Source organism: Mobula birostris, chromosome 11, assembly GCF_030028105.1.
Source record: "Mobula birostris isolate sMobBir1 chromosome 11, sMobBir1.hap1, whole genome shotgun sequence".
In the NCBI taxonomy this organism is placed as follows: Eukaryota; Metazoa; Chordata; class Chondrichthyes; order Myliobatiformes; family Myliobatidae; genus Mobula; species Mobula birostris.
The window spans coordinates 48,993,582-49,006,056 of NC_092380.1; the positions used below are offsets into that span (position 1 = coordinate 48,993,582).

At 40.9% G+C, this 12,475-nt stretch overlaps 1 protein-coding gene across 1 annotated transcript in view; it reads left to right on the top strand.

Annotated features, from left to right (window-relative positions):
- The window catches only part of syt13 (synaptotagmin XIII), a 30,817-nt gene extending 20,362 nt beyond the window's left edge, over positions 1 to 10,455 (top strand). The window contains exon 6 of the mRNA XM_072273110.1: positions 10,151 to 10,455. Within this exon, the coding sequence (XP_072129211.1) occupies positions 10,151 to 10,455 (305 nt within the window). The remainder of the gene's footprint in view (positions 1 to 10,150) is intronic.
- The last annotated feature ends 2,020 nt before the right edge of the window (positions 10,456 to 12,475 follow it).

A 12,475-nucleotide genomic window follows, 5' to 3' on the forward strand; every position in this document is an offset into this window, starting at 1 on the left:
CTATGCCAGGCGCCCTACCGTGCTACCCATCAGATTTGGCCTCTGCTTTCCAGGTGCTTCCTACTTAAATATAAAGTAAGTCCTTGCCCTATAAGCTTACCACTGCCTGATAATAACACACGCAAAATGCTGGGGGAACAGGTGTGGCAGTATCTATGGAAATGGAAAAACAGTAAACATTTCAGGCGAAGACTCTTCTTCAGGGCTGAAAAGGAAGGGGAGAAAACACCCTTTTCAGCGTCTTCCCTCTTCCCCTTCAGTTCTGAAGAAGTTGTTTTGGCCCAAAATGCCGACTGTTTACTCATTTCCATAGATGCTGCCTGGCCTGCTGAGTTCCTGCAGCATTTTGTGTGTGTTGCTCTGGATTTCCAGCATCTGCAGTCTTTCTCATGTTTATGACTGACTGATAATCGGCCAAGTTCTCCCATTCCCCACTTGCAAGCCCCAACAATTTGCAGCTAAGTTTTCAGTAAAGTTTGCAGGTGCTTTATAATCTCAGTTGCTTCACCATTTGATCACAACCTAGGCCAATGATGACCAAATATGGCATAATAGTGAGCAGAAATTACTTTACCTCCCAAAACTCTAGTTTATTACTCCCACAACTAAGAACTAGCAGAAGCTACTCTGCCAGCTTCTGGCAGATCAGAGCAATGAGCAGCCCCCGGGGATCAGAAGCATAAGCGGCAGCTCTAACTTTTAATGTAACTGAGCTGGGGAGCCATCCTACTTTGAAAGCCTTTGCAAAAAGTAATGACTGAGTGGTGCAGCTGTTTTATTAAAACTGTGATTTAACTATCTCTTATCTGTTAATGTTTTTCCAACTAACCAACAGGGCCTTGTTTGAAAATAAGCCCTAATCTCTACAAATAAACTAAATAAATTGGCACAGTAAAACTCAATTATTTCCACCCAGGAGCAGTATATATTCAGGGCAGTCTGCATAGCAATTAAAGTCCCATTGTTTTGAAAAATTAAAATGAAACTAGATTTGATCAGAAGCACAATTACACATAACTATAAGATTTAGCTACAGAAAATATAAAAGCCATGTAAAAGGGCAAAGTTATGAATGACATGGGGGCTTTCAATATGCAGGGTGGTTGGGGAAAATCAGGTTGGTGTTGGATTTCAAGATAAGGAATTTGCAGAATGCCTACAAGATGGCTTATTTGAGCAGTTCGTGGCTGAGCCCACTTAAAAAAAAGGCAGTTCTGTATTTGGTGTTGTGTAGTGAACCAGATTTGATTAGGGAGTTTAAGGCAACGGAACCCTGAGGAGTCAGTGGTCATAATTCAAGCATTTAAAGGTTGCATGGATGAACTGCAACAAATGTTCATCCCAGTTTGGCAAAAGAATAAATCAAGAAAGGTAGTGCACCCGTGGCTGACAAGAGAAATTAGGGATAGTATCAATTCCAAAGAAGCAGCATACAAATTAGCCAGAGAAAGTGGCTCACCTGAGGACTGGGAGAAATTCAGAGTTCAGCAGAGGAGGACAAAGGGCTTAATTAGGAAGGGAAAAAAGATTATGAGAGAAAACTGGCAGGCAACATAAAAACGGACTGTAAAAGCTTTTATAGATATGTAAAAAGGAAAAGACTAGTAAAGACAAATGTAGGTCCCCTGCAGGCAGAAACAGGTGAGTTGATTATGGGGAGCAAGGACATGGCAGACCAATTGAATAATTACTTTGGTTCTGTCTTCACTAAGGAGGACATAAATAATCTTCCAGAAATAGTAGGGGACAGAGGGTCCAGTGAGATGGAGGAACTGAGCGAAATACATGTTAGTAGGGAAGTGGTGTTAGGTAAATTGAAGGGATTGAAGGCAGATAAATCCCCAGGGCCAGATGGTCTGCATCCCAGGGTGCTTAAGGAAGTAGCCCAAGAAATAGTGGATGCATTAGTGATAATTTTTCAAAACTCGTTAGATTCTGGACTAGTTCCTGAGGATTGGAGGGTGGCTAATGTAACTCCACTTTTTAAAAAAGGAGGGGGAGAGAAACCGGGGAATTATAGACCGGTTAGCCTAACGTTGGTGGTGGGGAAACTGCTGGAGTCAGTTATCAAGGATGTGATAACAGCACATTTGGAAAGCGGTGAAATGATCGGACAAAGTCAGCATGGATTTGTGAAAGGAAAATCATGTCTGACGAATCTCATAGAATTTTTTGAGGATGTAACTAGTAGAGTGGATAGGGGAGAACCAGTGGATGTGGTATATTTGGATTTTCAGAAGGCTTTTGACAAGGTCCCACACAGGAGATTAGTGTGCAAACTTAAAGCACACGGTATTGGGGGTAAGGTATTGGTGTGGGTGGAGAGTTGGTTAGCAGACAGGAAGCAAAGAGTGGGAATAAACGGGACCTTTTCAGAATGGCAGGCGGTGACTAGTGGGGTACCGCAAGGCTCAGTGCTGGGACCCCAGTTGTTTACAATATATATTAATGACTTGGATGAGGGAATTAAATGCAGCATCTCCAAGTTTGCGGATGACACGAAGCTGGGTGGCAGTGTTAGCTGTGAGGAGGATGCTAAGAGGATGCAGGGTGACTTGGATAGGTTGGGTGAGTGGGCAAATTCATGGCAGATGCAATTTAATGTGGATAAATGTGAAGTTATCCACTTTGGTGGCAAAAATAGGAAAACAGATTATTATCTGAATGGTGGCCGATTAGAAAAAGGGGAGGTGCAATGTGACCTGGGTGTCATTATACACCAGTCATTGAAAGTGGGCATGCAGGTACAGCAGGCGGTGAAAAAGGCGAATGGTATGCTGGCATTTATAGCGCGAGGATTTGAGTACAGGAGCAGGGAGGTACTACTGCAGTTGTACAAGGCCTTGGTGAGACCACACCTGGAGTATTGTGTGCAGTTTTGGTCCCCTAATCTGAGGAAAGACATCCTTGCCATAGAGGGAGTACAGAGAAGGTTCACCAGATTGATTCCTGGGATGGCAGGACTTTCATATGAAGAAAGAATGGATGAACTGGGCTTGTACTCGTTGGAATTTAGAAGATTGAGGGGGGATCTGATTGAAACGTATAAGATCCTAAAGGGATTGGACAGGCTAGATGCAGGAAGATTGTTCCTGATGTTGGGGAAGTCCAGAACGAGGGGTCACAGTTTGAGGATAGAGGGAAGCCTTTTAGGACCGAGATTAGGAAAAACTTCTTCACACAGGGAGTGGTGAATCTGTGGAATTCTCTGCCACAGGAAACAGTTGAGGCCAGTTCATTGGCTATATTTAAGAGGGAGTTAGATGTGGCCCTTGTGGCTACGGGGGTCAGGGGGTATGGAGGGAAGGCTGGGGCGGTGTTCTGAGTTGGATGATCAGCCATGATCATAATAAATGGCGGTGCAGGCTCGAAGGGCCGAATGGCCTACTCCTGCACCTATTTTCTATGTTTCTATGTTTCTATAATATGATAGAATTCACCCTGTATTTTGAGAAGAAGAAACTAAATTCAGATGCATCAGTATTACATGTGAAGTAAAAGGAACTACAGAGGTATCAGAGAGGAGCTGGCCAAAGTGATTGGAAGGGTACACTAGCAGGGATGATGGCAGAAGAGCAATGACTGGAGATTCTGGGAGGTGGTCGAAAGGCTCAGGATCGATTCATCCTAAAGAATAGGATGGCACAACTTTAGCTGACAAGAAAGTCAAAGAGAGCATACAACCAAAAGAGAGGGAATATAACATAGCACAAATTATTGACAAACTAGCAGATTGGGAGGCTTTAAAAAAACAACAGAAGGAATTAAAAAACAATAAGGAGAGTAAAACGAAATATGAAAGTAAGCTAGATAATAATATAAAAGGATATCAAAAGTTTCTTCAGATATATAAAGAGTTAGAGAGGTGAGAGTGGATAATGGACTCCTGGAAAATGATGCTGAAGAGTTGTTATGGTCAAGGAAATGGTGGACAAACTCAGTATTTTGCATCAGTTTTCACTGTGGAAGACACCAGAAGTCTGCCAGAAATTTGAGAGTGTCAGGGAGCAGAAGTTACTGTAGCTGCTATTACTAAGGAAAAGGTGCTTGAGAAGCTGAAAGGTCTGAAAGTAGATATGTCAGCTTAATCAGATGGACTACACCCCAGGGTTCTGAAAGAGGTAGCTGGAGAGATTGTGGAGGGATTAGTAATGATCTTTCAAAGGATCACTAGATTCTGGAATGGTTCTAGAGGCCTGGAAAATTGCTGATGTCACTTCACTCTTTAAGAAGGGAGAGAGGTAAAGGACAGGAAATTAAAGGCCAGTTAGCCTGACCTCAGTGGTTGGGAAGATGTTTGAGTCCATTATTCAGGATGAAGTTTTGGGTTACTCGGAGACACGTGATAAGATTGGCCGAAGTCAGCATGGTTCCCTGATGGGGAAATCTTGCCCGACAAATCTGTTGGAATTCTTTGAGGAAGTAACAGGTAGGATAACAAAGGAGATTCAGTGGATCTTGTTTACTTGGGTTTTCGGAAGGCCTTTGACAAGGTGCCACGCATGAAGCTGTTAAACGAGGTAAGAGTCCGTGGTATTACTGTAAAGATATTTGCATGGATAGAAGATCGACTGACTAGCAGAATGCAAAGAGTGGGAATAAAGGCCTTTACTGGTTGGCTGGCAATGATTAGTGGTGCTCCACAGGGTTTGACATTCTTTTCATGTTATATGTTAATGATTTGGTGATGGAATTGATTGCTTTCTGGCCAAGCTTGTAGAAGATACAAAGATAAGTAGAGGGGCAGGTAGTGTTGAAGAAGCAGGGCATCTGCAAAAGAACTTAGACAGATTAGGAGAATGGCCAAAGAAGTGACAGATAGAATACAGTGTAGGGAAGTGAAGAGAAGGAATGACAATTCTAAATGGGTAGCAAATGCAGAAATCAGAGGTGCAAAGGGACTTGGGATTCTTATACAGCATTCCCCAAAGGTTGACTTGCAGGCTGAGTCAGAAGGCAAATGTAATGTTAGCATTCATTTTGAAAGAACTAGAATACAAAAGAAAGGATGTAATACATTGGCCAGAATGCACTTGGAGTATCGTGAATAGTTTTAGGCCCCTCATCTAAAAAATGCTGAGTTGGCATTGTAGAGGGTCCAGAGGAGTTTCACAAGAATGATCCTGGGAATGAAAAGGTTAACGTATGAGGAGCATTTGATGGCTCTAGTTTTGTACTCACTGAAGTTAGAAGAATGAAGGGGGATCTCATTTAAACCTGTTGAATATTGAAAGGCCTAGAATGGACATGGAGAGAACATTTCACATAGTGGGGGAGTCTAGGACCAGAGGGCACAGCCTTAGAATACAAGGATGCCCTTTTAGAACAAAGGTGAGGAGGAATTACTTTAGCGGAGGGTGGTGAATCGGTAGAATTCATTGCCACAGACTGCTGTGGAGATCAAGTTATTAGTATATTTAAAACAGAAGTTGATGAGTTCTTGAATATAAGGGCATCAAAGATTACAGGGAGAACACAGCAGAAAGGGATTGAAAGAGATAATAAATCACCCATGATGGAATTGCTAAAAGATTTGATGGCCTAATTGTGCTCCTAACTTATGGTCTTTTGGTCTTAACCGTGCCCAGTATTTAAGAATATAATCCAGGCCAATCCTCACTGTAAATTGAAGCATTTCTCCACTGTCAGGAGCCCTGGGTATCATATGCAATGCTATTTTGACTTGTTCATGATGGATATTAATAGTAAAGGAATAGCTTTTTGGAAAGCTGAGGATAAAGAGTAAAAGGATAGTTCTTGGAAAGGTGATGCTTTTTGATTAGTAAGGGCATCAATATTTATGGAGAGAAGGCAAGAGACTGGGGTTGAGAGAGAGAATAAATCAGCCATGATGGATTGGCGGAGCAGACTCCTATTTCCACCATTCTTAAATAGACTAAGGCATCTTCTACAATTAAGTATATCCTGTGAGTGGTGTATGTATTCAGCCACAGCGCTGAGAACATTTTTCCATTTTCTGCCTGTGGAGACAGGTTCACTGTCAGATTTAATCCATCTAGATTAAGATTCCGTCAGCTCTGCACCACTTGGGGACCTTGGCCAATTTAGAGGTTTGCTTCTGTGTCGTTTTAATCTCTATAATTTATCTTGAGTACAATATTCAGTTAGTTTTAAATAATGATTTGGTTGGGCACTCAAGATTTGTTTGTTGTTTTCAACTAGCACTGCTACTATAAGAGAAATACAGTGGATTCTGATTCACTGGCTAATCAGGGTAGCCACTTATTTGGGATAAAGAACAAAATCTAATTGAGAAAATTGCGGGGAATCCTTGTGTTTATTTGGGACATAATGATGCTTAATTAGAACAAGAGACTGCTGCCGAACAGTTTCTAACTAGTGTCAATTGCATGTACTTGTGTGGCCGTTAGACACTACACTATGCTTAGAGCAAACAGTTTTAAATAGCATCAGTTGTGGGTGTTTGTGTTCAAAAAGCAGTGATTTTTGTCACTAATAGTTGGCAAGAAATCAGCAGTAAGATTATTCAGAACTATTTTGCTCACTGCAATTTCAGGTATTCAGGTGTGGAGAGGGCAGAAACAGCTGGAAATGAAAATGAAATTATTTCACTACCTCAGTACCAAACAAGAGAAAATCTGCAGATGCTGGAAATCCGAGCAACACACATAAGATGCTGGAGGAACTCGGCAGGCTAGGCAGCATAGATGGAAAAGAATACAACTGATGTTTTGGGCCAAGACCCGTCAGCAGGACTGGAGAAAAAAGATGAGAAGTCCATTTCAGGCCATTTTAGATGATTTTCACCTTGTGTTTCTTCCTCTTCCCACTCCCCCCCCCCCCCACCTTCTTACTCAGTCTCCTCATCGTTTTTTCTCTGGTCCTGATGAAGGGTCTCGGCCTGGTATGTTGACTGTATTTTTTTCCATAGATGCTGCCCGGCCTGCTGAGCTCCTCCAGCGATATTGACAATCATCTTGAATGTTACAATGAAAATGAAGATTTAGAGGATGCAATCAACTAAAGCATTGTATGATGGCAGTCCATGATCTTTCCCACTAGATGAATTCCTCTCTCGATAATTATTAGTAACTAATATGCAATTCTATAGTACTGTAGTATTATTGGTAGTGTTCTGATTTGTTCTGTATTTCATTTAAATACCTAATTTGTTAATCAGAAGAACAGTAGGTTTTTTTTATAGCTTCTACAAAAGGTAATAGATTTGGCCCAGTACATCACGGGTAAAACCCTAAAAACTATTTAGAACATCTACATGAAACACTGTCATAGGAAAGCAGCATCCATCATCAGAGATCCCCACCACCCAGGTCATGCTTTCGTCTTGCTGCTGCCACCAGATATAAGCTACAGAGCCTCAGGACTCGCACAATCAGGTTGAAAAACAGTTACTACCCCTCAACCATCAGGCTCTTGAATAAAAGGGGATAACTACACTCACTTGTCCCATCACTGAAATGTCCCTACAACTAATGATCTGGCTTTAAAGATTCTTTATCTCATTAGCTCATGTTCTCATTATTTATTTATACTTGAATTTGCAGAGTTTATTGTCTTCAGCGCTCTGGTTGATCTCTCATTGTTCCTGTTATAGTTATTGTTCTGCAAATTTGCTTGAGTATAGTATGCCTGTAATAAAATGAATCTGTGTTGTATGTGGTGACATACTTTGATAATATAGTTTGCTTTGAACTTTTAAAATTATTATCATGAAACTAGCTAGTTGGGCCAAAATGTACAGATCCCGATGTGGCTCAATTTACCAGAATCCACTGTATTAGTCACCTTGCACGTAGCCAGGTAGTACAAGCAACGATTTAATAATCACAGATAATGTTTTAGTCATAGAGTAGTACAGGGTGGAAACAGGTCATTTGGGCACATCTGGTCAATGCAAACCATGGTGCCCAGCTAAGCCAGTCCCATTAGCCTGCATTTGGCCAGTATCTATCTAACTTTTCCTATCCATCTATTTATGCAAATGCCCCTTAAATGTCATTATTGTACCCACCTCAAGTGCTTTCTTTGCAGCTCGTTCCACATAATGCACCATCCCCTATGTGAGCAAATTGCTCTTCAGATCTCTTTAAAAACTTTCCCCCACTCACCTTAAATCTATTCCCTCCAGTTTTTGGTTCCTTTTCCCTGGGAAAAGACTAAATACAATCACACTATCTATGCTCCTCATGATTTTATGCACCTCTATGAAATCATCCTTCAACCTACTATGCTTCAAGGAATAAAATCCAAGTTTGCTCATTCTCTCGCTCAAGTCCTCAGGTTCTGGCAACATATTTGTAAGCCTTGGCACACATTCCAGCTTAGTGATATCTTTCTATAACCAGGCAACCAAAAATGTACAAAATACTCCAAATGTGGTTCTTACCAATGTATCGTACAGCTGCAACTTAACATCCTAACTCTTACAGGCAATGCACTAACTCATCAAACACTTTCAGCAAAGTAGGTTCCTCTACTCTGCAACACTCTTCAGGACCCTACCCTACACTGTACGTTCTATCCCCGTTTGACTTCCAAAAATGCAACAACTGTTTGCTAATCTTTGCCCCACTTACATAGCTGATCAAGATTTCCTCTGCAATATTGTGATAACCTTCTTCACAATCTACAATACCACCTATTTTAATATTATTTGAATATGCCTTGTACATTGTGACCCAGTAATGTTGGTCAAGAGGTAAATATTAGCCATTCATTTATTCAGTCTAAATTATTGGTATTTTCTTTTTAAACAAAAATTTTCAGAAAATAATCTGCCAGGGGAAAAGAGGGCTGGTGTCCCTCCTTCCCTTTCTCCCACAGTCCACTCTCTTCTACTAACACATTCCTTCTTCTCCAGCCCTTTACCTTTCCTACCCACCTGGCTTCATCTATCACCTTCTAGCTGGTCCTCTTTCCCCTCCCCCAACCTTTTATTCTGGTGTCTTCCTGCTTCCTTTCCAGTCCTGAAGAAGGGTCACGTACCAAGATGTCAACTGTTTATTCATTTCAATAAATGCTGCCTGACCAGTAGTGCTGAGGAAACAGAGAGTGTGTAGAGAGACTTGGATAGATTGGGAGAATGGGCAAAGAAGTGGCAAATGAATACAATGTTGGGAAGTGTATGGTTATGCACTTTGGCAGAAGAAATAAATAGGCAGACTATTATTTAAACAGGGAGAGAATTCAAAGTTCTGAGATGCAATGGGATTTGGGGGTCCTCGCACAGGATACCCTTAAGGTTAACCTCCAGGTTGAGTCGGTGGTAAAGAAGGCGAATGCAATGTTGGCATTCATTTCTAGAGGAATAGAGTGTAGGCAGGGATGTGATGTTGAGGCCCTATAAGGCACTGGTAAGACCTCACTTGGAGTACTGTGGGCAGTTTTGGGCTCCTTATTTAAGAAAGGATGTGCTGATGTTGGAGAAGGTTCAGAGAAGATTCACTAGAATGATTCCGGGAATGAGAGGGTTAACATATGAGGAACGTTTGTCCGCTCTTGGACTGTATTCCTTGGAGTTTAGATAAATGAGGGGGGAACTCATAGAAACATTTCGAATGTTGAAAGGCATGGACAGAGTGGATGTGGCAGAATTGTTTCCCATGGTGGGGGAGTCTAGTATGAGAGGGCATGACTTAAGGATTGAAGGGCACCCATTCAGAACAGAAATCTGAAGAAATTTTTTTAGCCAGAGGGTGGTGAATATATGGAATTTGTTGCTACGGGCGGCTGTGGAGGCCAAGTCATTGGGTGTATTTAAGTCAGAGATTGATAGGTATTTGAGTAGCCAGGCCTTCAAAGGTTATGGTGAGAAGGAAGGGAGTGAGACTAAATGGGAGAATGGATCAGCTCATGATAAAATGGCGGAGCAGACTCAATGGGCTGAATAACCGACTTCTGCTCCTTTTTCTTATAGCCTTATGGTCCTATGGACCTGCTGAGTTCCTCCAGTATTTTGTGTGTATTGCTCTGAATTTCCAGCATCTGCAGAATCCCTTGTGTTTATTATTACAGAAGTTTTGTATGTATTCTAAGGAATAACATAAAAAATGTGTCATTTTGAGTGCCAGATTAAGGCTATTAATGTCTATTTAGAGGATATGTTACCACACTTGTGCTCTAATCATCTGTGATTTGGTTCTTTTAGGTATGTCAGTCAAGCTCACTCTCATGCACCAATCCTTGAAGCTAAAGAGAAAACATACAAGACATGTTAAGCACAAGATTAACCCAGTGTGGAATGAGATGATGATGTTTGAGTGTCCTTATGAAATGCTATGCAAAGCCAGTCTTGAACTGGAATTATTGAATCAGGACTGTACCGGGCAAAATCATCTCCTTGGAAAATGTAACCTCGGTATGAATTACACTGACTTAGAGTTAAGTCACTGGCAGGAAATGCTGGCCAACCCCAAGAAACAGATTGCAATGTGGCATAAACTGCATGAATAATCACCTTCTCGCTCAGTCACATTCACTGGCAAAGTTCAAGCTTCAGCAGATTCATTTCCAAAGTTTCCTGCACCCGTTGATGCCATGGCCAATGTTCAGTTTTCCATAAACTATATAAATCCCAGTGCTCACATAGTGGGAAAGGTTTAAACAAAAAGCTATTCAGTGGCTGCAGCTGAAGTGTGTACTGAGCCCTGCAGCTTGGGGCCTACTTCTTATTGTGGCTTCTTTTGTAAAATGGTTGCACGGAACACAGTTAATTTTTTTTAATGGGTCTGTTTGCAGCCCAATTAACTGTCCTTCAGAGGAACTCACGAGGCCCACTTCAGTGCCAAAGACGAATGCCAATCTGTGCTTGGCCCCCTTATGAGTATCTCCTCCATTCAATTTCCCTCTCTCTACTTCATCAACTTCCCTCCCTGCCGCTCCTTCCTCCCTCAATTAAAAGAGGGAGGTCCTTGTAACCTGTTCTGGCATTCAAAAAGTTCTTATCTCATTTGATCAGTGTCCTCACCCTCATTTTCTTGTTAATCCCTGTAACCCTCAACTCTTCTTTAGACTGAAATTCTAGTTCAGCTTTGAATATGCTTAATAACTCAATCACATCTTCCCAAGCTCCTCCTTTCTAATTGTCCTCACCATCTTCTGATCAGCACCTTTCCTTCACTTCTCTGAATTACTGCCTTACACTGTCCTCACCTGCCCCTTTCATTCATGACCTATTCTCTTCCAGGATACAGCAGAGGACCATTACCAGCAAAAGAGTGGGTCAACATTGAATGCCTCTTCAACCCTGAGCTGCCTGAGGATGCCTAGTAACTGAGTGCAAATTTCCAGCCATGTGGAAATGAAGATGGAGTCTCACCTGCATGATGTGGTGCCGTACTCTGCCACATTTCAACTGGTGGCTCTAACAGAAATCAATTTCTAATCATTGAAGTGGAAATATTAATGTGATGAAGATGGGTTTACTAATCCATTATTTGTGGTATCCCATCATCATCACCTAACTGATTTTATTGAGGTTCAATCATTTTAACTGAGAAGCCACAATATGGTCTTGATGTAGCTGCACCTGAAATGTTCTCAAACATCATTATTCAAGTTCCTGCTTTTAATTCATTGCTAAGAAGAAGAAGCAGACAGTTCTAAATGGAAAATAATTCCTCAACATTTTTTTATCTTAAAATTGGATGTGATGTTAAATTTCAACTCTTTCAAATAACTGAACTCAGGAGCACATTAACTTTTTATGCTTCAGCTGATTGGGACAAAGGGTCATGTCTGTTTATCCTGAAATTATATCCACTTATCACCATGTTCCTGTGTTTAACAAACTCATTGGATATCTGCCACTGAGTGTTCCAAATAGTACTTTCAGCTAAAGGAAGGCACAAAGCAGCATTAAGCAGTGCATTTTGCAAGCAGGAGTGTTAAAAGTGGGGATATTTACCGACTAAATTGTAAGCTCAAAATGGTATTACAACATGATTGCAGCAACAAGCGACTTTACTCTATATTGACTATTTTAATCAACATTTACCTCAAGTCTTTTGAATCTTTAACCATTTGAACTTGAATGACCAGCCAAAAGTTCTACTTGAAGGTGTGGGAGACCAAAAGCATTCATATGTCCAGATACATTAATTATTTGAAGCTAATATACAAATACAAAAGTATTTTTAAAAAAAACAATGGAATGTCAATCTTTTCAAAAGAGATGGAATTTATAAAAAATTAAATACCATATCAATCCCTGTCTGTCTAGAATACTGCACACAGTTTTGGGCTAAAATTATGACTTTATAATGATAGTATGGTTTAAAATATTAAATTATAAAGATGCATAAACAAGGCTTGCTTACTTGTGGATTTAGAAATGTGACAACTTATCAAAATGATTAAGGGATTTGGTAGGGTTGACACCAATAAACCATTCGCTCTTTTTGTGAGAACTGTGACGAGATTGTATAACCTGAAATTGAAACTGGGATATTTGGGAATAAAACCATACAGCAAT